Source organism: Chroicocephalus ridibundus, chromosome 11, assembly GCF_963924245.1.
Source record: "Chroicocephalus ridibundus chromosome 11, bChrRid1.1, whole genome shotgun sequence".
NCBI lineage: Eukaryota > Metazoa > Chordata > Aves > Charadriiformes > Laridae > Chroicocephalus > Chroicocephalus ridibundus.
The window spans coordinates 20,981,764-21,009,577 of NC_086294.1; the positions used below are offsets into that span (position 1 = coordinate 20,981,764).

General features: G+C 40.1%; 1 protein-coding gene across 14 annotated transcripts in view; it reads right to left on the reverse strand.

The window, feature by feature from the left end:
• Window positions 1-3,164: 3,164 nt before the first annotated feature.
• EBF1 (EBF transcription factor 1) overlaps window positions 3,165-27,814 on the reverse strand; it is a 287,079-nt gene continuing 262,429 nt past the window's right edge. For 6 of the 14 annotated variants that reach the window (XM_063349000.1, XM_063348999.1, XM_063348998.1 and 3 more), the window contains 5 exons: window positions 18,224-18,289; window positions 17,445-17,622; window positions 15,714-15,893; window positions 11,832-12,026; window positions 6,836-10,544 (listed from right to left, as the gene is read on the reverse strand). In XM_063349000.1, coding sequence (XP_063205070.1) covers window positions 10,306-10,544; window positions 11,832-12,026; window positions 15,714-15,893; window positions 17,445-17,622; window positions 18,224-18,289 — 858 coding nt within the window. In that variant the 3' untranslated portion in view covers window positions 6,836-10,305. Of the gene's footprint in view, window positions 6,816-6,835; window positions 10,545-11,396; window positions 11,466-11,831; window positions 12,027-15,713; window positions 15,894-17,444; window positions 17,623-18,223; window positions 18,290-27,814 lie in introns of those variants that run through there. The other 8 variants (XM_063349004.1, XM_063349009.1, XM_063349003.1 and 5 more) reach the window with 4 other exon arrangements.

Here is a 27,814-nt window from a genome sequence, read left to right on the forward strand (position 1 = left end):
GTACGTAGCTACAGCCGTAACCGGTCCCTGCCTCTCCACACGCATGGTCAGGAGCTGCTGGACTGCAGTGAACGCCCGTGACATGGTGAAGGTCTCTCGTATACCGGCTGCAAACCCACTGAAACCCTTGTAAGGGCTTACAGTATAAGGTACACTTTTACATGAATAAATGTGAGAAAAAATAGGGATTCATATATTTAACAAAAAAGGAAGTGAACAATTTCATCCCCCTTTTACAAAACAGAGTCTGGTTAGACTACACTGTGTAGGGCAGAGTTTGCGATATGTTTCGGGAAGGGGTTAGGTGAGCATCTAAATTATTTTTTTTTGATGGAGATCTTCAAATGTACGTCCACGTTCGTGATGAAGTTTGGGTCATTCATTGAAAATAAGGAGAAAAATGTGCGTTAGAGCATTTGCTGCTCCTGCTGCAGGCCTACACACAAAAAAACCCCACCTAGAATTGCAGTCCCTGCTGTTAGGCTGTGACCTGGGTAGTCATCGGCATTCGTGTCCTGGAATGACTATATTGAAGTTTTCTAAGATGTGTGCTCTTTCACATGACCTGCCAATCATGTTGGAGCAGTGCCATAAGCTCTGGTCTGGTTGTATCCTCAAGGGCACCAAGGAGAGGAAGAGAGAACAGGGTTGTGGAGTTGGAACTATTACTTATTTATCTAAAGTATTGACCTGACCTCCCCTACTGAAATATCAGCATTAGATGCTGGGGAAAATGGATGCCACAGCCGGCTCCTTCTGGGAAACAGAGGAAACAGAGATGTCAAATGAGGCCCAAATCAGGTAGAATCCGGGTGAGATAATGGTGGTGCGGGCAGCTAGGCGGCAATGACACGAAGGAGTACAACTGGTGGATGGGCAAAGAGGCAGCAATCAAACTGACCAACTATCGTGATGAAGCTCTACGTCAGGCTGCTTCACAGCATCTCTGAGACGTGGACTTTGAACGTTCACTGGTAGGTTTTGCACATTTTCATTAGTACCGTGGTAATGAAGCGTGTTTGTGAAGGGAGAAGGAAAGAAACGAATACAAAGTGGTGCTTCCGTAATGTTGCCGTGGATGGAGCTAAGCAAGTGCGTGGTCACTGCTCTGAAATGATGAGCTGGATGGTCCTCTTGGAATCCCCATCCACCTGTCTGGGATGTGCACCCAGGCCCAGGTGAGTAAAGTACAGAGTGAAATGAAAAAGGAGCCACTGGGATTCTCCATGAAAAGGAGGGCAACTCTTAAAATATGCCACCAGAAGAGCTTGGCTCATGTAGCATAGCAAAGCAAAGCCAGCAGCATTTGTTTGCTCTATGTTTGAGAGGTATTCAAAAGCACAATGGTGGTGCAGGACAAAACTGTGTGATGTTTTCTATGCACTAGAGGAATGGACTCCAGTGACAACCTCCCAGAAAGGGTAATGATGGCTAATAAACTAAGATGCTGTGGATGCATTTTTGAAAAAAGCTTGGTCAATGTGGCATTTGCTAAAACTCTTCCAAAAACTTTTGTCCCATGAGACTAGAGGAGTCTGGAGCTGAGCTGGGGGCCAGGGACCCTCTGGGAGGCTCCAACCCATCTTTAGTAAAGCAGCACAACGGGACCATTTACAAGAGGCCTGGAGATCAAGAAGCAGCAAACAGGAGGGAGCTGAGGAAATCAAGCCCATAACACGAAATGTGTCTTCAGCTACGCCGTGACATGGCAGAAGATACACGGGCTGTGACGCTCAGCAGAGTTATGTCAATGATGACATGAAGCCGCTGTGGCAAGGGCCTGTAGAGACAGACTTTGAAGGGAACAGACACACAGACAAGGCCAGGAAACTAACAGTGACGGTAGCTCATTTTGCTGAGGTTTCTTTAAGTTGAATAAAAAATCAGAGGCATGCCCATACAAAAATACAACTAATCCCACTGCCAGATGCAAACTATTCAGTCAAAATGACTACTACAGTTGCTGAAAAGTTAAAGAAGCCACCAGTGTAGAGGGCAGCAATGTCATGCCGTTATACCCCTTGCCCTAAGCCCCCACGTCTACATGTTCTCTGGGCGATGACAGAAGCTGCTCCTCCCCTTTCAGCGTACGACCCATCGTGGGATTCACGTCTCACTGCAGCAGTACCTGAATGCGCACCCTGCAGCTGGTCCTCACACGGCTTGGCATCAAAAAAGCAATTAATCATTTATTACAATGCTGTCACTTATCAGTCATCTCCGTTTGGATTGTCAGATGAACATCACTGGGGCTGACTACCAGACTCTCCTTCAGCATCCGTCTGAACTAGAAGCCTGATGGGTCACGCTATTTTACCTCCCTTTCCCTCCCCTTTTATTTTTAATGTGGCTCAAATTAAACTTCAGACAAAAACATTCCCATTGGATCCCAAAGGCTGAAGCAGCGCTCCGGTTCTGCTGCACCTGGAACAGGTTGCCTACTATTACATCCTGAATGTAATCTGTAAGACTGATTTCTCAGCTACACGTGACCCAGCATCTTTCTCGTGAGCTGAGCGCTCGCAGAGCTCTCGGCCGCAGTGAGAGCTGCCAATACTCACACCGTGCGAAAGGGAACCGGGAGAATTATCTCAGGCAGAAGAAAGAGACCTCTCGTGCTGACAGAGCAAAGTTGCTGACTTTGCCAACAGCTCTCCTTTCTCTTAACAGCTACTGGAGTGGATCTGCTAACATTTAAGTGATATCCAACATTTTACGTTGCAAGAAGCCGCTTCCAGCTGCTTGTTTTTAGCAAACTTAATTTGTTTAAGTAATCCGTAATTTAATTTGAACTGCAACCCCAATGTCCCTCTTCCTACCTTGGAAATGCTCGGAGCCTTGCATTAGGCGTGGTGCTCAAAGGTTTTTGCTTTTCCCCATACAGGTGTTCTGTATGACAGCCGCCCTTCAGGAGCAGTGCTGTTACGTCAACTTTCCACGCGCCAGAGGCAACGCTCCTTATGGTTCTCTCCTGCCAGAGGAGTTCAGAGCGAAATGGAACGCCTAGAACCACTTTAGCAGCTGATGGATTTGTCATTTAGGAAGGGCAGCAGAATGGAAACACTTTGTAGGAGCCTCCTTCACGTCACGTCAAGGAGCTAGTTACAGCCCAGCGTACTTGGATGCAGTTCTTGGAGCTGGCCTCGAGCAGGTCACTTAAGACCCGGCCCTGAAGTGTTGCCATTGACTCAAATTTTACCGAGATGAAAACTTAAATCTCCCCGAGTCTCTGGCCCTGATCTAATACGCCTTTGTCTGGTACTTCGTGATCACCGTGTTTAGAGACAGCTCTTTGCAGCTGGGTACCTAAAGCGAGATACGCTCCTGCAATCCGCTAGAAAAATATGTTGGCCCTTCAGGCAATCAATAGAGTAACCCAGTGGAAATAATAAGAATAATGACAACAGGACGGACATTCAGCGTTATGAGTAAGGATCCTCTGAAATCCATCAGTGGCAGAGGAAGAGGAGTTTCAGTGCACCAGCATTCGCCATGTTTCACCGTGTAATTCCATGAATTTCTGCTGCTTCTTAATTTCAGAAAGACAAGTCAGTAGCCACTGGCTTCTATATTTTGTTTTTTCTCATCTACTAGCTAGCAGAAGCAGAAAAATAAACACACAACTAGGAGCTGTATTCACAGACAGGAAGTAACTTTAATTAAATATTGTGAAAGTTGAAAAGTTTTTACAGCTTGAATTTCTGCAAAAAAATTATAACAATCTCTACAGTAGTTAGTTTCTCTAACAATAGAACTGTACAGTGTGTGTGTCTATTCAAAAAGATTTAGATAAGAAGGTGAAAGGTTAGTAGTTTCAGAGATGACTTCATTTTAGCTGCATCCTAGTACAACTGTGAGGAAATAGGCATACTTTATGCAATCCAGTCATTGTGAAGCTTCACCTTGTTAAAATTGAAATCTGAATGTTTCCACTTAAAGCCATATTCTGTAAACAGCTGCATCTTTTACTTTGTAAAAGATAAGGGTGGTGCGGGGAGATTTTGATAAATTCCCATTCATCAGATCACTATAAATAGCTGCAACAAAACAAAATTACGCACGTCGTCAAAGGATCTTTGGACACTGGCGTAGAAGACTACAAACATCGATGGCTAACACTGGTGTCAAAACCGCTATGACTTGGAGTGGGGCTCTACGAGAGTAACTGATGGCGTCACTGGACAAAATATGGCTTTAAATTTGATTACATTGTCGTGCTGTTGCTTACTATGTGAATTAGAATAATCGCTTGGAATACAGAGAAGCAATAAACCGATGTCTCTCACATTTTCCAGTTTTTCTTCTTTTATTTTCTCACCATAAAAAAAAAAGATCCTGTTTTCTTCCCTTCCCCCCAAAGATCACACTGTGACATTCTAGTGAAGACCATTGCAAAATTCATACAGGAAGCATGCACAGTTGCAGCATCGTTGTAAATGATTTCTTGCTCGACTAGAAAAAAGTTATATTGTTTTAAGGTAACAAAACAGTTCTTTTGTGCTTTTCAATTCCTTTTTTTTTTTTTTCTCTTAGAATGTTAGTGATGATTGACAGTTCTGGTGCACAGTACAATGTACAAGTGAAATGGATATGATTTGCATTGTTAAGGCATCCAATCTGCTGGTTTATATTTATGTGAAAGACAGAGAAATATACAAGCAGACTTAAGAAAGAAAGTATTTTCATTGAGTTCTATGAAGTTTCTCCCCATATTTAATGCACAAAAATGCGTCACTCCAAAGAGGAGAAATCCCATGCATATTAATAGATTAAAACAGCATTAGTTTTTGTTAAGCCTCAAAAGCAAAGGATACATTTTTTTTAAAATCTACATAACTAAATGCTACAAGAATAATATGCTACTTTTTGCCATATATTGGAAAAAACTTCTTAACTTACAAATAATACAAAAATAGACAATGGCTTTTGGGTGGAAATTAAAAAAAAATGGAAGCATGGTTTTAAACAATACTAAAAAAAACCAAAACTATAAATGAAATGTTTTAAAATCACATTTAAACAGCTAATACAACGGTGAATGACCAAACAAATCAGCACTTTTCACATAGCAAACATACACAATAAAATAAACTTGGTAGGGGGAAAAAAAGCAATGTACAAATTCCAAAGATAAATACATTATTTATATGGATATTTTACAAAATCCCCCTTAAAACAAACGAACAAAAAACAGAAACAAAAAGCTTTTTTTTTCTTTAATTAATTTTGCAAGTATGTGCAAGCTAAAGGTAGTGAGCTCTTTTTGCAAAATATGCAGTAAAATTCTTTTTTTGTGATATTGAAAAACTGTCTTAAGACATTAAAATGTATAAATAGAACAACAACTTTGGCAAAAAATCACAAAAAATCTACAGTATTTATAACTACATACAAAACACAACAGCAAAGAAAAAATATCAGGTAATGCATCTTCAGAGCTTTGCTGCTTCTTTGACTAATAGTTTTTAAGAACACTTCCCAGATAATGATAGCAAAATTTTTGTAAAACAGAAGCTATGGTTTTGATTTTGATTCCTAACAGCCCCAACCCCCCCCCAAACTCATGTTTCCATTTACTATTCCAAAGCAGTTACCTGTTGCTTAATATACTATGATACAAACCGAGAGGGTCGACTGATACGGGAACGATCCGAGTGGGAGGCAGACGGAAACGCGTGCCTTTAGATGTCGGGAGGACGCAGAACCGCGGGCGAGCCTGTTCTCGTCCTGCCCCATCAAAACAAACGGGTGGCGGGGAGAGGGGCTGCGCTGGAAACACCCCGGGCGCCGTGGGCGCAGCCTCGTCGCTGGGCGGCCGTGCAGAAGCCGAATGGCATCTTACGCGCAGCTGAGGTGACACTAAGCTTCAGGAAGGCCGCTCATTCGGAAGGACTCCGCTGTGTAAGCTAAAGAGAGAGCCGTGCTCGCCTGGTTCTGCAGCTTTAGCCGTCTATCGAGAGGCACTGGATTTTCGGGTCAAGAGGAAATGTGGCTGTTATTCGCATCCTTCCCGTTCACCAACTCTCCTTGTTGCATTATTTACACAATTATTTAGCCTGATGTCAAAGACAGAGGTTACTAATCGCACCCCTCCTCCTGCCCTCATCATCCACAAAATATCAGCTTTCTAGGGAGTGATATCTATTTAATTAGAACATTAAAAATGTATCATATTAGCAAGTCACCGCCGGATAAGCAACCTGTATGAGCCGACCCTTAATTAAATGGCCATAATTCTTCTACGAAAAACTAACTGGCACTTCTATTCTGTCCCATACAGACTTGTATGTAAATGACACCACATCATTTTTTCTTTACACAGCTTAAAAAAAAATAAATCATAAATTAAAAATGTGGAGTTCCATCTCTAGTGTCCCTTGTGTAACTGTATGATTTATAAAAGACAAATGGTGTTGAGTTAAATCAAGCCTTAAAAAAAACCACAAAAAACAGAAGAAACTAAAAGCAAGTCCCCACCCCCGCAAAAAAAAAAAAAAAAAAAAGTGGATTTTTTTTATCAACATACAATAAATATATCTCCCAGGTATTTGGGATGGACAACTTGAATCAACACCTTGCAATTGTAGATTGTTAATTTCAGTATTTGCAAGGATGGTGATTTTTGTTTTGTTTAAAAATCCGCAGTTATTGTAAGATTCTTCTTTATTTCTTTTTTATTTTTAAAAAGGCCTGAGTAAAAAGTTCCACTCTGGGACTTGTATCAGATTCTCTCTGAAGCAGAATTCAACCTCTTCATTAATAAAATTCTTCAAGGCAATTCTTTCACATGGGGGGAACAATCATGCCAGATATAGCTGTCAGAAGGAAAGGGGAGGGGGGGGGGGAGAGAGAGAGAAAGGGGAAAAAAGTTACTTTTGTGCATTATCAAGCAACTTTTAAAATCCTCAGAGCTTTTAAATTTAACCATTTACTAGCAATGCAGTCAGCTGTCCTGTGAATGACATTCCTACATAAGCATCCTCCAGCGGAGCCAGCTCCGTGCCCAGGAATCCCGGGAGGCCTCGTGCTAATCGGAACGTGGTTTACACTGCAAGGGACTGCTGAAACTGGGGATTTTCTTGCAGAAAGAGTGCCCTTCCCCTGGCATCAGAATCAGAGCCCAACTTCTGATTTTAGTTTGAAAAACCTCAAAATGCTCAGGAGGCTTAAACCTGACCCAGCCATTGCCACACGTTGCGTTACTCTCTTAAAAAAGCAAAGCAGACGCTTGCTCCGCGTATGAGAACGTGGCTGGAGTCCCGTAGGCCACCGATACTACACACCTGGTCGGGTGTTCATTGCATCAGACGCGCTAAAAGCGGTTCGCTTTCCTACACCAGTTTTCTCTTACAAGTTCACTGTTGACCTCTGGGACCTATGTATGTATTTCCAGGTGCTTAGAAAAGGACTTAAACCCTCAAATCCAATTTTCAAATTGCAAGATGTCCTTAACTAGTTGTTTAGCAGAACAGTGTCTCACGGGTTTACTACACATCATCAACTACATTGAGTGAGCCACGTGCTGATTTTAATTTAGAATGTCTTCTCTTTTGTCGGCTAAGTTGAATTATAAGTATTTCTTCGTTATGCTTCCTAACCTCCTTTTCTGTGAAACCACCACCTCTCTTAGAGAGGAGACATTAATGAAAAGTCAACAGGCACAGTCTTCCACCTAGCTTGACCTCCGGCTTGCTCTCCCTCTCCTTACCAGGGACTCTGCGCAGATCAGACATACCAAGCCAAGGGTCCCAGTGATACGCTGTGAGCAAGCCCATCATTACAGGAGGTAGTCATGCAAGTTTATGATGAAAACTGTAACACCGATGCATCTTTAAAATGCCACTTGTACGGTTATTTGCCAAAAGGTAGAAAACAGATTTGCCTTTAGGTTGGTGGCACTTCATGGGCACATTATTTAAATGCTAGAACTGCCTGCCATCTCAGACATCTGGACGTGTAATTTCTTAAGGAAGAACTCAACCCTGTGACTGGTGCTGATTCATTGTGCTTTAATTACAGCTGCAATTATTTGATAAGAACAGAGCCAAAGTAAAAGACTCACAGATTTGGGGTTGGAGGGGGAGAGGAGGGAAATGTTTTCTCCACAAACACCACCATATGTGCAAGAATTACAAGTCTAATCAGCACGGGGAGAACAGCTCGAGTAAACTGCGCTGATTAAATGAAATAAAACGAGAGGAGAAGGCGAGAATGCAAAACACATTCACATGTTTGCAACAGGCCATCCTCAGAGGAGGCGTGTTGCAACTATACAGCAGCATTTCAATTCTTGGAATTTATCATTTGGCAATGGGTTTATGTGCAGTCGCTGCACTGATTGTTTCCGCTCCACATAAGGGCTCTTCAAGGAGCTGAGAATGAGGATAAAAGAGATAGAGAGGTGAGTTAAGTTACTTTAAACCCTACTGGAAGACAGTCAAGTGAGTAGCACAGAGGACACCACTGTGTCTTAGATGGTCCTTGCTGAGTATTTCCTGTCACGGGCTTTTCTGGTTCCACCATGGAGATAATCTGAGGATGCGTTTTCACACTATCTCCACAGCTATGCCGTCTCGTTCATCCCAACTCATCGAATGAACTCAGTATTGCTCAAAATTTTTAGAATCCTTGCCAATTTAATCAACGCTGGGTGAAACAGCAGCAGCAGCTTTGTTTAAAAGGATTTTGTTTCAGCAGTTCAAATAACAAGTTCTGAGTCCTCACAACTGGGCTGTCCCCCGGTACGTGTGACTGAAAGGGAAGCAGACTCGAGCCAAGCAATGCTCTCGCTGCTGTGGTCGCTCCCTACTCTGCCCTTGGGGATCCTTACAAGTGGGCCAGGGTGAATTCTAAGTTTAGTGCAACTTTAAACGGAGCTGTTGCTTTGCTTTAGAAAAATTACTTATACTTCAGAAAATGCAAAAATTCAAATTTTGCTATTCAAACAAAAAATTCTCAAGCTAAAAAGTGCATCAAAAGCAAATCAATTTCACCAAAAAGTGGTCAAGAACTGTCTCTCTCCTGGGACAGCACAGCTGTCTGCCCTGGGTAAGAGCCCAGACAGCGAGGACATAACTGCAATTCCTGCCTTCATGTCTTGGACATTTCCCTGTAGTTACATACCAGCCACGCACCTTGTGCCATTGGAAACAAACGGTACAGGTGCAGATCTTCGCTCTTTTTTTTTTAAAGCATTATTGTTTTTGAAGAGCTCTGAAATTCTGAATTAAATTACGAGGCAAATGGCAAAATGATATCTTTTCTGCCTAAAAGCTCTGATATTTCCATTCTTTCCAAGTCTTCATTTATATTACTCTACTTTTATTCCGTAAGTGCTACATCTAGTCATGCAAATTCTCTCAGCTGTAGCATGTTATTGATCCTGAAAACAGAGATATCAGTGGGAAACAGTGTAGGCAGGAGATCGCACCACCTCCAAAAAGGGAGGGAAGAGAGGAGAAAAGCTCCCACCAATGGGCATTATTTCCTCTATCATATACTAATTTGTATTTGCTGCTAGCAAATTACAGAAATAATGTATTTTGAGTTTTACAAAATTGCATGGGAAAGAGAACAACAGATAAGCCTAGCTGTTGTTTTAGTGAGTTCTGCTGATATCTAAGCTACATAAGGAAAGCTTGATTGCTTTCTGATGTATCCAGAAGCCCAAGAGAGATAAGACAGCCTCCTTATACATGGTTGTTTATTTAAGCAATAAGGCACAACAGGCAGTGCATTTCTGAGTGATTATTATAAGCCTCAGGTGGCGTCAGAAGGCATGGGACTAAAGGCTGTGTGTCTTTAACTCGCCAAGAAGTTCAGTGATGACCTAGAAATGAACCACCTCTTGGTGTCTCATTCCTATTATGAAAACTGAATTGATAAATGAAAATTAGGGGGAACACTCAGATCTGCGTGGTTTCTGGGCATTACGGATCTGGATGTGACATAACGAGGAGGCAATCAGCAAGCCCCAGTTGTGCCGGGTGCTCTCAGCTCGTTCCGTAATCGCTTTTCATAACTGAGTATGTGGAATCTGGGAACTCCATGTCTTGTGAAAGGAAAAACAGTGCCTGAAAAAGCTTTCTCCTGTTACTCGCTTCTCGCTCCACCCGCAACAGCAAGTTTGGACAAGGTGAAAAGAAGAAAAAAAATCATTAACGTGTTCAAAAGCTTCTAGCAGTCAACTCTTAGCTCCTTTTTTATTTTTTTTTAATTCAGTGGTGAAACATTTTTAGCTGTTGCCTTTAAAATTTATAGCTTGTCGGCAATGCCATATTTTTAAAACTTGCAAAAATTAATCTCCTAAACACTACAGCTCATCTGAAAATTTTGTTGTGTTTTATTCCTGATGTGGTCTGTATTTGTAACAAAGTCCTGGCCGAAGGTACCCAAGTTCTGCTCACGCGTTCCTAGTACTTCCACAATGTCTGTGTGCATGCGTGTACATCTGCAAGGATTCCTCCTTCCAATGCACCGAGGACAATGCTTTCCTTCAGTCACAATAGATCCCAGCTTTTGTGAATGGATTCCTTCCACTCTGCCTGCATATAGATTTTTTTGGCTGTTAATGGTGCCATCAGCATTATGCCCGCAAGCCCAGCATTTCTCTTTCCAGAGGCCGTAGAGGGACATGTGGAATCTGTGGAACTATCCTCCCCTGGCTCTGCACACCTCCTTCTGAACATGGCTTTAAAAATGATGGATTTTATTCCCTGCTCAATGCTTTCTGGATAATTTGCACAGGCACGTGGAAAGGGAAACAGAGCTCAGGTCTGAGGGAAGCACAACGCGTACCGCAAAATCCTTCCCACCTCTGGCGCAGCTGGAGGCAGCTGGCTGCATCTGCTCACCGAAACTCCTTGGCCTAAGCCAGCGTGAAAATGTCTCCCTCGGCACACTAACGCGTGGTGAGGTAATTACACAGGAAGGTTTAGGCACAGCGTTGTAAAACAGGCTGAACCAAACAATGAAATGGGCAGCGCTGGTCTTTGCAGCATCCTCAGGTTGACGAGCTTTTGTCTGTCACTCCCTCACCTTGCATCAACGCTTCAAAACATATTTAGGCGCTAATGCTGGAATACTTTGTAATGAGAGGGGAAGGGATGCAGGAAAGGAGCAGCCCCTTGATACCAACAGTTGAAGAGGCTTTCCAAAAGGGCCCGCGCCATTGGTGGAATTAATTAGCACAGAAGTACATTGATCACTGGAAACTCATGTTTGCCCCGGTACGAGTTAAACTGGAAAATGCTGCTGTTAGTTTGTCATGTGTCTTCTGTGTATGAAAGGCAAAGGTTTGTGCCAAGCTCTGTAACGGTCTATTTGCTCTCAGTAGGATTTCTGCACAAGTGTACTATGACAAAGGAAAAAAAGGAAGGGAAGATTGAGTGACGTACTTCAGGAGAAGGCCAGCCCCTGGAGAGACCCTGCAGTGGAGTACTTGCTAGAGTCCACAAAAGACTGGTCTGATAAAGGACGACAACAGGGAATAAGAGAGGAAAGAAAGAAAAAGGACGGTATTAGTAAGCTGAAATATTACTCGTTTTTATCATAACAGTCGGTCTGTGCTTTAAAAGACACAGCCTCTCAATGCAGCAGTATTAGTCGAGTTAGAGATAGGGTGGTTGCCAAACACCTGCATGGTACTAGGTGGGCTGGTGGTGGAGTCCAGTTACTCTTTACAGGAAGAAACTTTAGGACAGAGACCACCAGGGATCCCCCATTGTCTTCTATCCCCTTTGACAACTCGGTGTCACTTAGAGCCTTGCAAGGTGCTGGGAGCTCACGGTTTTGAGAGCAGCCATCTATGCTCCAGACCGGGTTTCACCTACCTTGCAGGCTATTGCCATTGGTGCTGGTGCAGGTGGGAGGAGGAGAAGTTTGCGGTCTCACGACAGGCGCAAAAGCACTCTTCTGTTTCACCGCTGAGACCATGTTGGCTGGTGAGAAGGAGAAAATCCCAGAGGAACTGCTACAGTTTGAGGGGAGGCTAGTGGAGGAGGCCATTGTCGGACTTGATGGCACAACTAGAAGAAAAAAGAGACCCCGCAAAAGGCATTCCTTAGTATTAGATAATCAGCAGGCTGCAGAAACAAAATAATTCTGCTTCTTGGATGCACTGGGTCTAATTTCAAATGGCCAAGGTCTTTACTACAATTAAATTTTTGTTTGTTCACAAGGTGTTACCAATCACTACAGGAAAACCACTTGTTTTGTTTTGCAGGTGTTCAGGAGCAGTAATTCTAGGAGCTCTTAAGCACTCCCTTAATCCTCTGTCACTGCAACTCTTTATTCTTACAACAACCCTGTCCTGCCATCCTGTTTCAAACTTCTCTTGATTGGCATTAGCCACTGCCCTGCTCCGAATTTGTAATGTTTTTGTATAGGTGGATAAGAGGGAATCCAGGCTGGGTAGATAACTCAGGGGTTCCAAAAGTGATGGGCAGGGAGCGTGGTTAAACTACAAATCTGGATCCGGAATTTTTAACTTGGAAAGGTTTGAGTTTTTAACTGGCCTCCAAAACCAGCATTTTAAGTCATGCTTCCCTTGTAGTAAGATGGCTCCAGGAAGACCTATGGGGTTTCAAGAAGGTAGAGAGGTCTTAGTGGTGACCCAGTCAACCTTTTTGTCGAATGGGTTGCAGCATTCGACAAACCCAGCAAAAATGGTTGGGTTTCTTTCCTCTCTCAAACCCTGCAAGAACTAGGGTTTAGACGGAGTTATTCAGAAAGCTGTGAATATATATATCTCCATATATCTCTATATATCTCTACACACACGCACATATATGTACACCTGAGGCTGTCTAGCATGAAGCAATCGGGGAGATGGCCACTCTGACAGTTTTTTACTCCTCTGTCTCCTGGCACTACTGTTTTCAGTGTCTGTTGCGCACACACACAAAAAAGTGTGGATAACGGACAGAAATCATGCTTTTCTGTTATCTCCAAATGGGAGAAACCACTAGACCTTTCTCACAACGGCCACAGATGCCTTCTGCGTTACCAAGTCAGTCTCCAGCTTCCCTGTATCCATCACCTTTGGGCACGTTTCTGCCGCGGGGACTTCCCAGGAATTCTCAGTGACATGAAAAACAGTCGTATTTCTCACATGACCGTTTTATTTATGCACAGGAATGGAGACAGCACTTCATATCTCACTGAAGATGGAGAATTTTGAAAATTAAAGTCTGTTTTATAATCGTCGAGACAAATAATTCTCCCAGAGGATCTATGACACCATCTGAACACGGTCAATACGACATTCTCATTCAGAGCCATCGATGGGAATCTCCGCTGGAACAGCTCAGCAATTAAGCCGTTCTGGTTTACATCAAATGAGGATCTGGCTCTAACTGAATAAAATAAGAGTCTTCAGTTTTTCTAAAAAAGTGTAGACATAAGGCTCTCCTTTTTTTAGGGACTGAACTGATTGTCCAAAATGCAAACCTGCTGTATAGGAGGTAAAGTTTTTAAATACATGTATTCTTAAATCGTTATTTTACTATATAGTGGAATAAATATCTTTGGTTCAAGTATTTACCACTGAGGTATCATTGAGGTTTTAAGTGAATTTGTTTTCATAAAAATAAAGCCAACTACCGTTATGTTCAGACAGCATTGCCAGTTCCCCCCCTTATCCAACAAAAAAAAAAAAAAAGGAAAGGACTGATAGTAAGATCCCATACTTCCATTCTTCCTCCTGTTTAGAAACTGCTTTAATTACCTATTATAGAGTAAAATTTCTATAATCTGGGCTTTGAGTTATTATTTTATGTGCATTTATGTAGATAAAAATCACCCTATTTAAGTTCTTATTTGAGAATCTGATATCATATTTGTTAACACTGAGGAAATCAATTAATGGAAATGAAATGTTCAAAGTTTCACAGTCTGACAGATACAATCTTAGTCTGAAGTCACTCTATGTCTGGAAGTACTTGCTAAGGGAGAGCAATCAAAGCACCTAAATTGAATTGCTACTATACAGCAATTAGTTTATTGATTTAATTAAGAATGCCACCTTTTAATTTTCAGGTCATGATTGAAGCATTCTCTGATTCAATGGATTAGGCATTAGCAGAATGACAGATCTACCAAGAAAACCTCCCAAAATATAACCAGAATAGAGAACCAGGGCTGGGAAGTGAAGTGCTATTCTAAAGAGGACTTCGTTCATAAATATGAAATAATACACTGCTAGAGTATTTTAAATGCATTACTGGCATCTGCTTCCAAAAAGAGATGTCTCATCAATCATGTTATATTATGAATTCAGAGCGCGCAGGTTCTATGACAGTAAATTCAACTTAATAAGTAAGGTACTTTGTAACATTACTTGTTACATTATTATTAGAGTACAAAAATAATAACTGGTTAGCAATTCCCAGGTTGTAAGTACTAGTTATGTGGGTAAATATTTTCTTCTAAATTCGCAGCAGCGAAGAAGCCTTGGAGGAATTTTTTTTAAATCGGGGTTACCATCTGCTTTATAATTCAGGGTTACCATCCCCTTTTTAATTCTGAACTCCAGCAATGCAATGCAAAACAGTTCATTACTGCTGTTACACCACTAAACTCAAGATTTGCTGCGTAAACCGTGGTACGTTCAGCAGTCGGTTTGTCCCGTCCATGCTAGGGCCTCTGCCTATAAAGCTATTCATGTGACGAGACCTTCTGGCCTGATTCTGCTAGCAGCTTTCTACAGATGTCAGTGGAATCCTTTGTGCCACATGAGTAATGTCAGAGGAATCGGACAGGTCCTATTCGTTTAATTTTCTCATGTGAACAGGGACTACAGAGCTGCGGGAGCAGCTGCAGGAGAGGTTCATAGGCCTTTACCAATAGAAATGTGTTTATATTTAAACAGGTTACTAAACCTTTAATATCAAAATGCAGAAAGTTAGTCCTACACATAAATATTTCCGTAACTGGGACTGTAGGCCCTAAGCTCTTTATGCTGTAGAATACAAGATTTGTCCGACTTACGTCTGTGTGGCGTTCACTGTACAAGACACTAAAACGCAAGCTCTGAGACACGTTGTCACATTTTACTGACTAATACTAAGCTCTCAGTGAAGTCAGTATAACAGCTACTTACAAAGCAAATGGAGTATAAGCAATCAAGATTAGGCCCAACAGTAGTTCATAATTTCTATAAAGGTTATGAACATATTATTTGCTCAGAGGTCTCAGAAACATCATCATGCAGCTTATGGAAATGTCAGTCTTATTACAGTAAACTTTTCTGCCCTTCATATCTTACGGCTGGAAAAAAAATATTTTTTCCTGCAGCAAATATCCCTAGCTTCCTTTCATACCCTCCGCAACAAAAAGTTGTGTGCTGCCAACTGGCTTTTGATCCATTCCAACGGACGTAAAGTCACTTCGGCCATCCCTGCCTTCCAGCAATGTTGAGGACAGCATTTCTTATTTACAGAGCATAAGGTAAGTTATCATGAGAGACATTATTCTTTTTAAGCTCTTATGAGACATCATAATAATATAATAATAATAATAATACAGAGAAAAGCGTTACTGGCACACTAATGTCTTTAAAGTGCTTCAAAGGTCAGTGCCTTGGAGAGGAGAGAAAGGACCAAACTCTGTTTCAAGTGCTCAAAATAGAAACTAAATATTTGAGTATCATAGAAAAGTCACCACCTCCTTCTAATGAAAACGTGCAGAATACAGAAAAGCCATAGAATACTCACTGGCATAGGGAGAATTGGCAGCAGATCCGTTCAGGAAGGTTGGAGAACCACCTAAATTTGACATTCCAGCATTCCCATAGCCATTCATGCTTGTTGTGACAGAGTTATAATTTGTCTGCTGAGGGGTGGTGCTTGGCACATAGCCATGAGGTGACACGCTGCTTGAGTTGCGAGTAAAACCTTTGGTGGGGAGGGAATACATTTAGAAATTGGTATTAGCCCGAGAACAGTTTCTTACACCACAAACAGCTACAAGCAAGTACCTCCGGGCTACCAAGCCAGCAGCCTAGTCCGGCCACGGTGTGCATGGGGAGGGCCAGGGCTGACCACCGCTACCACCAGGTAACCCAAATTAGAACCCTCCCCGCTTGGGTCATTGCTGATGGGAGCACAAAGCGGGAGGAGGGAGGCCACAACCCTCACAGCTCCTCGGGCAACCCGTGCCCTCAAGCAAAGACTACCATTGGGTACTACAGGAACGCGCACTCTGAGAGAGCCGTTTGTAGGAAATGGAGTAAACACGACCTACATTCTCAAAATGCACATACCGACTTAAGGTATGGTAAAAGCAGGTGATTTTTTGTTAACTCTCTTCTAATGTCGCTCTCAGTTAACGCATCTGAAATTAGGTGCTCGCTGCACACTTAAGAAAATGCAGGGTATATTTCTCAACGTAGTGGGATATCCGTAGTCTTTTTGCCCTGGTCTGATCAGTATGTTGGTAGAAAATGACTATCAAATTTGGCACCAAGTGAGAATTTGAATCTCTACCTAATCCTGCAAATGACGTTTGGGTAAACTCTCACCCAAAAAGGAAGATTTGTTTCTAGAAGCACAGAAATACAAAATGCGTCTTCAGTCCTAGAAGAAAAAATGCCAACTTTTCTTCCTACCACACAGGACATCCATAAATTATTTTAATCTTAAAAAATTTATATTTTTTTAGTGTAATGCAAAATAATTGTGCTTGCCCTTCTAGAAAATCACCTCATTCTAATACTTTGTCATTAAAGTGGATTTTAAAGTTGGATAATAAATAGAGATGAGCAAAGGGGAGGGCAATATGCAAGGTGTTTTTACAAAAAAGTTCTTTGCATTTCTTCTTTTTATTTTTAAGTGTAGGAATTAAAACGATATTGATATTATACAAAGTGAAACCCACTTTATTTTAAAAATTAGAGAAGCTCTGCAAATGTATTTGTAAATATTTCTATTTTTTGCTAGTTTCAAAATTTAAAAAAATCTCGAACTCTGAAAAAAAAGATCAGTGCCAAGATGTCTCTTGCAAAATCAAACCAAAACAGACAAGTATTCAAGGGATACTTACATGTTATAAAAAACCGCTACCTAGGGCCTAGACTGAGAGATCATCCATGCTTATGAAAATATATAAGCAAGTACTTAACATTAAGTACATGCTCAAGTCAATGGAAATCCTTTTAAAATGAGTGGGATTTAAAGACAAACACAAGCGTTATTCTGAGCAGAAGGGAAAGCTATTTAGATACATGCAGAAGCGCTTTTCCCGAACTGGGGCAAAGTCACTAGATCAAGCCCCATCTCATGACCGTATGGTGTCATTCAAAGGTTGTGCGTGTGTGTGGGATGGTGTCTGGCTAGACGTGCTCCTAGCCTGCAGTTTTGAACCATCGCTCTTTCACTGCTCCACACGTTTCCCTGACTTTTATCAGAAAAGGTTCATAGAGAGAGGAAGACGAGGCTTCTCCTGACCCTGATTGGTGGCTTGTGAGGCTTCGGAAACATTGACAGCTAGTTGGCCACTAAAGGAATTCACTCCCATCATTCCTGCATGGACCGACGTGTTAGCAAGGGCGGGGAGCTGGTTGTGGTTGCGGGGGACACTGTAGAGTGCTTCTGCGATGTCTGCTGCTCTTTTCAGGATTATTTCCTAGAGGATAAGAAGGGAAAAAAAGAATAAAAGAGTTACCAATGTGACTCTGACAAACCTTTTCTTACACACTAAAATGAAACATTTCCCTGTCCAAAGGCAAAAACTAGGTGCTTTTCTTTCTAAACCAGTTGGCTGACTGATAGCTAATGCTTATAAAAGCTGCTGCCTTTGTGATAAATCCTGACATCTGTGGTAAGAGAACTGGAAGTTTCGGTCTCAGCAGGCACGCTTCTGTACAAGGAGACCAACTGGCAGAAAGGGGCTGGAGCCTAGATTTACTCCACCTTAAAGCCATCTTCAGGGTAAGGTTGAAAAATCATAGATGGCAAGACACAATGCATATCATTGCCCATATTACGTAGTATCTGGTGAAAGCGGGCAAATGCCTCCGGGGTTAATAACACGTTGTTTTTACAAGCACTAAATTCACACCCTTTGGAAAAGAAAACAAGCAAACTAAACCCCACTCCAGATATGACATTGCCCTCTATATTTATTGTTGTCTCATATTGTAGCATCACATACCTGTAGCCCCTGATCTATCTATACATCTAAGAAATAGCCATGTTTTAGAATAGCTGAAGTAGAATGCATTTACCTGGTTATTATGTGGCATACCATAGAGTGCTTCTACTAAATCAGCAGCCCTCTTCAGTATTACTTCCTGCCAATATAAACACAGAAGCATTCTTCTGAGTTCAATAAACTCCTTGTGGGGGAAAACAAATATCAGAATCTTTTATACTCTTCTATCAGTTGCACCGTGTTTTGTGGGGTTTTTTTTTCCTCCCACCAGGTACACCTTAATTGTAACAACTCTCAGCAAACCACTGAATGGTGTTAAATCACTAGTTCATCCTATTCACACATACGCTTAATCAAGTCAAAAGGTGAGAATCATTGGTGCTGCAAAATAAAATACATCACTCAATCGTCTCTACCATCTGCACTATAAACCACTCATCAGTTTATTGCAGAATACAATCCTGAGGTCATTTACTAGATTACTGCAATCAATGTCATTCAGAGCATGTTATGAATCCTTCAATGTGTTTATTTTATTCTTAATTGCGTACTGCAGGAATTGTGACCTTACCCAGCAGGCCACGCTCAAAAGATATCCAATCAGTCCTGTGCTACCGGTAACATAACCTTTCAACTTCTTCGGTTTGTACCCTGATATGGTGGGTCAGGGCAGGATCCATGCACAAAAAGTGATGCACAAGAGGAGAACGCATGCAGTATGCGAGAGCCAGCCAGTACGGTGCCGTGCTTCCTGGAAAAATTCCCCGCATGGACAGCAGAATTTAAAACAGCCTGGGATTTAATTCTCTGTTTGGGGCAAAAATTTTTTTCTGCATTTTCCTATTTTTTCCTTTTCCCTTAATATTTCTTAGAGTATTTTACACTGGCATTCAAGTAATAATAGCATTTCCCGTGTTCTTGCATTTTACAGTGTGGAAAAATCTCTATGAGCACTCCTGATAGAAAATGTAAAAATGCATCACAGAATTAACGGAGATTATTTTTTTCGTCTTCTTTCAAAGCATCTAGCAGGTTCCCAATTGCCTGATCAAAACCAGTCAAGACTGTCCTTTAAGTAAAACAATACATTTTTGTAATTCCCAGGCCCCAAGTATTGCTCTAATATACTCTCATGATGCTATTCATCACGGTATATTTCTGCAGGTAGCTTACAAAAATAGTACCAGTTATATGGATTTTACAGTTTTCTACAAAGTTAAACTTTTTAACTTAAAATATTTTACACAATAGCCATATTTTATACCAAAAAGAAACAGTAATGCTCAATTTTCATATACTGTAGACTCTGATCAGAAAATAGAGATATAATTGCGTTCATTTTGCTGTCACCATAACCTCTTCAAAAATCCTCGAACAACTCTTCAAATGACAAGCTTTTAGATGCATATTAGCATTTTTTTCAATTTTAAATTCTCTATAATATAAGATAAAATAGTTGTCATACTGCAGTAACTACTTATGACATATATAATGTCCTAAATTCAAAAATGAGATGGAGGATTTTTGTACTCCCAGTAAACATTTAGGCTTGCCTTCTGCTGCACACACCCCTCTCTCAGAACACACATTTAATTTATTTTTCAGATATGAACTGAGATGTAATATATAATTGATGGATTTTTAAATCACTGCATTCAAAACGGATTCAGAGGAGTTAAGTTGCTACAGCCTTTTTCAGCTTTTTGTTTTGTTTTGTTTTCTTTCTGTTGTAGTTGTTCTTTTGGTTTTTGGTTTTTTTGGTTTGTGTTTTTTTTTTTCTTTGGTGTAGCTTGACCACAGCAGTTAGCAGTATAATCATGAACAGACAGACTACGAACAATATCCAGGTACAATCAATCCTTGTTGCTTTACCAGAATCATCAGAACACTGAGTTTCCCTTTTTGCCTCATACTGAAGATACAAACAAGAGAAGAACAGATACGCTACTGAAAAATGTTATCTTTTTCAATCCGTGATTTTAGGTGGAAAATTACTGCACAGGTGTTTGACTTTGCAAACTAGGATTTATTTCACTTCAGTAGAAATTGTTTGCACTATATATTTCACTGATGGAAAATTAGAATGTGATACAGAGCCCACAAACTGCTTTGGAATATTGTTAACCTAAGCTGTCATTATGCCAAACTACTAAAAAAAAAGAAAGTTTAAATAGTCATTTCTGCTCTACCTGACTAATCATAGTTATTTATGTAATGCTGAGTGAAAAAACCCTAGAATGCATCTAAAAAGAGATCGAAGACCATGTTAAAAAATGAGGTAATTACATGGAATCTTACAGCTGCTCTACCTAATATCAAATATATTCCAGTTCTTAAACATTGGAAGTATCTGATGCTGTATCATATTGCATGTAAATAAAACTAATTGTCATGATGGTTTATTGAAATATGCTTGACAACTAGCATTCAATTTTCTTAGCTAGTCACTGGTTATATTTTTTTCAACATTTTCAGAGTCTCTAAATTTGAGTTTCATACTTTCTCTAACAATATTTTCACATAATGAAAGCATTTCTTGTTTATGACATTTTCAGATCATACAAAGTAGACGTTACACAGAAGCTCCTGTGTCAAACAGTGGTGCCTTCTATTCCAGAGCTGACTGTAGTTCTTATAGACGCAAACTAGCTTTAAAAATACATAATAAAATGCAACTACAGACATGCTCAAGATATTAACTTCTTGTTTTCTGAACGCATCGTCAACCCTTTGCAGCTCTGCTTAAATTACCATAGCAGCTACTGTTCCGACTCCACATACAATGGAGCCCCAAAAGTCCTCTATAAGTTAGAGCAACAGACCTTGCAAGGTGCTTGGATTGCGGTGACCAGAAAATTGTTCTCACCTCCATGTCATTACGCTCGCAGTGAAGCAGCCCCCGAGCATGTTTGTGTTCGGGATCTAATATATTGCCTTTCAATCAGAGCTGAGAGCCACCGAACACACAGACAGAACATGACGAGCAGGTCAGGAAAGCAATAAAGATTTTACAGAGCTGTCCAAGGTGCTAAATTTACTCAATAATGGGTTTGGCACCATAGTGTTAACCTCTCATTTACTACCAGTTTGAGGGACTAAATTGAAGTAGCTGACTTCATTTACCTTGAAATGTATATTTTATGACATTATGTAAGTAGATTGAAAGGGCACTGCAGTTTTAACAATTTAAAGGCTAGAGCATGTTTAAGATGAAGCTCGAATATTTATTGTATATTGCACTTAAACTATATTGTATATTAAAATGCATTGATTAAATTTGTAAAAGGTATTATAAAAAAGGACAGCTAGTATAAAAGATCTATGTCTTTTAAAACCCGATTGATACTGCATGTAACCACCGCAATGGTGACAGATAAACACATAGAGAGGTGGACAGAGCAGCAGACAAACATATCAAAAAGTGAGAGAAACTCACATTCTATAATAAGAAATCTCTGCATAAGCTCAAGGTCTGTTACTCCAGATATTCTTTTTTTCACAGAAATTTTTCTTTGCCTTCATCTCAGAAGCCTAGATTTTCATAGCAGTAAGCGGGCGTCATGTAAGGTCCCTGCAATTGAATATGCAAGTGGAAATATTTCCTGAGAGAGACAGAGTTTGACTAAAGCTAATATCTAATTTATGGGGGCATTTGTCAAGAAAGATCCACTCTTCTATTAATGCTAAAAGTCTGACAGCTTTTGGATTAGAATAAAGGACTCTGCAGCATTTACTTAGAGCTAAAGTGGGGGTCCTCTTGTCTTGCATTTTATTTCATATTAGCATTGTTTTATTTCTATAAAAATAACAATTGAGAAAAAAATTGAAAAGGGGAGAGATTACTTTAGTGATTAAATCTGATGCATCAGAACTCTGCCCTCCATGCCGCTACACGCCAAATCCAGAGCCTATTTTTATTCCAAACCGAAGCTGACTTTCTACTGAGGGATTTTTACTTTTTTAATTTTTGAGAGAGGAATGCAATTACTTTAATCAGATCTTCCTCCTGAACATTCTAAGGGGTGTTTACATAAGCAGAAGAGGAGGCTGGGTAGTGAAGTCTGCTGCAACTTTGCATATTCCAAAATTACTGTAGGAAAGATTACATAAATCATACTGGAATGGCTGTGCTTTTGAAGCACAAAGACTGAAATTCAGACTGAATGCACTTCTGACAGAACGTACCTTGAACCAACATTACAGGAACTGTGCATGTTTTGTTTGTGACATACTTTCCCTTCAGAAGGAATTCAGTAAGATCATGAAACTTGCATTTCAAATTTTATCATGATGAAAACATCTTGTGTCAAGTTTTATCATGATAAACACGCTTTGTGCCAGCTTTAAAAAAGATGCGATATTTCTTCTGCTGACATCTGCTTGCTTTTTATTCATCAACTAGTGAAAAAAATCTGTGTCCCAAAAGGTCTGTGAGTCTAGTTAGCTAAAGCGTGTCTAGAGTTACACTGAGTTATTTGGCTTAAGTAACTAAATTAGATAACATTCAAGGTACTTGTTAAATCTAAATGAATTTTGTCAAGAAGAAGTTGACCACAATATATAATACTCATCAGCCACATATTGTGTTATTGAGACCACCAAAGGATTTATGTACTTGTGGAGGGCGTGGGGGGGAAGCTGTTCCAGCATACTCTGAGGCATTTATCTTATGTGTTGTCTAGATATCATATCACCTTCTAATGCTCTTTAGCATTGTAATACAAGAGAGAGCTCATTCATCTTCTGAGAGGGTACTTAGGGATGATGATGTCATTCATACTTCCTTGACTCTTATGTCTGACCTCCTGGCTCTGCCTTCTAACTTCCTACTCTCATGGCTACTTGCAAGAAAAAAAACTCTTCTGCAGAGTCAAAATGCTGAACATCAGACTCCAGTTCCCTTCTTCACCTTGGAAAGGTCACATGCCAAACTTCCAGTCAAAATTACAATAATTTGTGCTCAAACTTTCCCTTTGTTCTTCAGTGGGTGAAACTATACATGTGCTGGTTAAGGGTATGTGTTAGAACTAAGTTTTAAACTTATACTTAAATTTTGTGTATGCATTATATTTTAAAAGATAAAGAGAGAATTGCAAACAGTTCTTTCAAGTGTAAAGGTGAAACTTTCGGGCAGAGAGCCATTTAGAAGGATGCCACAGATCTAGACTGCCAGCCATCTAGCTTGCTATTCAAGAGTTTCAGCCTGTCCAGAACCTCCCATCTCTCCACATCGACACGGAGCACTGCATTACTGTATCATTTTCAGCAATTATAGTTTTATAAAGACTCGTAAAAGCCATTCAAAATGTAAAGATCCTCCATTTACTGTAAAACTGAGGGAACTATGCCAGCCTAATGGGAAGTATAAAATAACAGGGACATTTCACTAAGAAGATATTTGTACTCACACAAAGATGAAAACTTCTCTAGCAAACAAACAACTGAATTGTTTCCATATATTATAATTGAATCATACTGAAGAAGTAAACATCATACAGATATTACAAAGGCAGGAAGGCAAAATGAGAGAGAAAGACAACATACTTCACTTGGGGGGTAAAAAAAAAGCTTCTGCTTACCGCTGCTTATAGGATGGAAGTGCACTGAATTCCTGTCACTGAAATTCAATGGCAATTTCCAGAAAATAAGTCTGCAGTGGGAGCTAGAACCTTAGCTTTTCCAAGCCACTGTAGTCTCATCAGCCTCCACCCAAACTGAAAATCACAGCCTAAATCTACAGCACTAAAAACAGCCATGCATGACCCTACCACCTGCTCCGCAATGAGCCAACCTTATAAATAAAATATAGAAAGCCTATATGAGGCAGCAGAAAGAACAAACACTGAAGTGCAAATGCGAGCAGGCATCTAGCCATAAACATTGAGAATCGATGATTAAAACACCTCTTAACCATGAAGGTGATAAATGCATGGCAACAGGGAAAACACACCCAATTCCAACAGTCTCCACTGCGAATACTGCCGACGAAAGACGGAACAAAATTAAGATGTTCACCTGTAAGTCTGTCCTTGCAAGTCTCCTATAGTACCCTTCTTATCCTTCTGTTAATAGGGTGTACTTAGATACTAAAAACAGGTATCAGCCGCCTTTTTTAATCCACACCGCTCGGGCTGGTTTTCATTTCCATAAATGATGGGCACATAACAATGGCAACAGAATTGGTAGCTAGCACGGATGTGTACTTCATCTAGATACACAGTAGCATGGAATAAACTAGCATTAGCATAGTTGCATTGGAATAACTCTTTGAATAAACTGACATTTGAGAATCTGGATGCTCCCACCATATTAGCATCAACTGAAGCATCGGGCAGGTAATTTGGACGGTTTTGTTGCTAAAAGCTCTGGCGTTCTCTGCTAACGTTAGGTCTCTAAGTCAAAGGGAGAAGAGCGGGTATGTGAAAGCTGATACGCAGAACTAAAATCACCCTGCCAGCGCTTCAATCGGGACTTTATCCAACAGTGATTACACGACTCACATCTACGTCCCTCAGACAGCTGTAGAACTTTGATCCTCCTAAGTATATGTTAGAGGATGTCCTGCCCCAGACCCCTAAGTTTACCAGAAAAAGGTATTTACAGCTACCTGCAGGAACCCTTCAGAGTTGTCAAATTTTAACTCATGAGGCCTATCTACTTTCCATGCATACAGCGCAGGGCTGGTAGATATTACTACATTGTACCCTTCTATCTGTTCACATCCTGTAACACCTCAACTGGTAGCTGGCAGAGGTCAGCCATACTTGGGACTCACTGCTATTAAGAAATCAACGCTATGGCAATTCTCTGGCACCTTCTCCAGAATTTCCCACAGGTTATCTTGCAAGCTCACACTGTGAGGATCTAAGGACAGAGCCCCTCAGTTTGAAACGCAGCAAGATCACGAAAGGAAACACATTTGTCACGCTGTACAAAGGGCTGCAGTATTTATCCCAGCATGTAAAGACCGGTTCTTCTGCACCTACTTTTCCTTAGATAGACAATCCCATCTTTCGTACTATGATCAGTTTGTCAGATCTAGTGAATCATTAGAAGACAAAATAAATGAGAGATAAACTAGATCATGAATGGATAATTCCACATAAACTCAATTCAATGGCTAACAAAAAATTCTTCACAAACTTTCTTTCCAGAAATTCCTCCATCCCACCACTTTACAGTGACTCGTACTATTCCCATCTATCTAGACAACAAAAAAGATTATTCCTAATTTATCCGTGAACGTATGAACGAACAAATGATAACATTAGATTCTTTTCTTCTGTCTGACCTGAGAGTTTTGCCACAATGACCTGAAGCACATTTTGCACTCTAAATTTTCCTTGTGTGCCACAGCTACCTTCAGCCCCTGGGCAAAACATACAGAGAGACATGTACAAAGCAATCTCAGATAGGAAACTCAGGCATTTCTTTTTGAAAATTTACCCCAAACTATTTGACCCAGCATCTACAGTACTTTGAAGCAGATGTTTACTATTGAGATTAATGATCTTTTAGGTTTGGGGTTTTTCTTTTCGGTTTTGCATATATAAGATTTTCTGATAGCTCTTCCTCTGCTCTTCATAGTATTAACATTCCTATTTCTTGAAAACAGCTGCAGATGAGAGTTGCAAGAAAAAAAAAAAAGAAAAAAAAAAAAAGAGTTATTACTCAAAGTCTTCTCCTGACCATTTTATACCCATATATTTTTGGAAAGTTGTCAAAGTCCCCTTATGGAACAAGAAGAATGTTTTGAATTATTTGAAGGGTCTGGACTTAAGTAAACTTAAAAAGAATCTGGAAAAATGAACAGAAACAGTAAATTCTGACACCGTCATTCAAAGATACTGCCCAGGCTGGTTTAGAAGCTTTATTCTGTGGATCATATTATTCTGCCCATTAGAAAAATTCCCTGGAATACTGGGGATTAAAAAAAGATTAAAGGTGGCTTGTGATTTTGTGTGTAGCCCAATGTAGATATCCAATTATGCATTTGTAAGAGTGAAAAACATTTTACTTGGTAGACAGACGGGCTGATATCTATTTTCTATCATCTGTATACACAAAGACTTTCCAAATACAGGTCAAGTTGTATCACATTTAAATTGTTCTCCCATTAGGTCAAATCTAGAATGTATTGGGTGGCATAATTCACTTGACTGCATTTAAATCTATACAGATATATAATTATGTTTGGTATTGCAAGGCAAGAATGTCTGCTGAGTTACATCAGCAGAGCTATCCAGCAATTAAAGTGGTAATTGTACATATGTGTTTTGTCCGCCTAATTTTCAGAGTTGGTCTTTATTAACGCATTTAGCCATATAAATATGTAAGCATGCTAAACTAGCTATTTTCTGTAAAAAACAAATGTTCACCTATATGCAATTAAAGACCCACCTGCATTTTCTTCTAATGAAGGGGAAAAAACCCAACAAACCAAACAAAAAAAAATGCAAACCAGCATATCATTAAAATCTGTGAAACTGTCACTTTTCTGGATTGCACGCTTCAGGTAGGAAGTGTTAGTAATTAGAAATGGAGAGTTCAGGTTACTTCTAATAGCAGGAAAATAAGACGCATTGAAATTCTGACCTACAGTGATATTCCACTATGTTCTGTGGAGAGTGAGTGCATAAAAATGTTGAAATAGAGACTGGAATAACGTTGGTAGGTTTTAGTATTACAGTTAAAACACTGCTCAGTCATAACCCCTACAAATGACTACTTTCACTTACATTTTATCATCGGTATAATTAAAAGAAGTCTCTTGAAAGGGGCATTCTCATTACAACGAAGGCCCACTTCAGACCCAATTGAAATGAAAAGACAGACCATAGATTAGGTGCAGATACCAAGTGGTAATTTCTAGGGAAGCATAAAATGCCAAATGTGTAACAATTATATTTTATAACTATGTGTTCAAAGGACTTACAGTATTTTATTGTACAAAGAGGCTTCGGCTCAGAAAGACTACTTCAATGAAGTGCCTCCTAGCACACATTCTAAAAAAATTTCAACTTCCTTATCAGAAACAAAAGACGCTTTGTTCCTGATACTATTATTTTTCATTTACAGCCTTAAAAATTCAGCTGAACCTATCCAAAGCAAGCATACATGTTGAATAATCATGTATTTAAGAAATTAAATTTATGCAGCATTTCACAGAGATAACACTATCTTTCTGTGTATGCATCCACGATGCAAAAGCAGGAACACAGTTTGACACAATCTAGGGCTCCTTTTTCAGTGGTGAGTGAAAAGATTACCATTGTCACCACACCAACGTATTTTATGGAAGTGCTTCAAAACTCGCCACTGATTTTTCAAAATACATCAATATTTCAGTAACTTTTTTGATCTTCAAAACCCCTCAGCTCTCATGCTAGTTCAAACATGAAAAAAATGAAAGTAAATTCAGATTATCTAAATAGTAGTATTGTTTCTTTCCTGTTTATTAAAAAATACTTTTACACATATTTTGTCAGATGCTTACGTTTGGAAAAATTAAGCACCTCTATCCTGTAAAATGTTAGGACTTCAAGAGACAAGATGCGATGTCCAGATGAAATTGTGAATAGAGCATTATTAGTAAAGACACTTAGGTCATTCTAAAGAACAAAATTAAGAGAGACAAATTCCAAAATTTCTGTATCTTAGATCT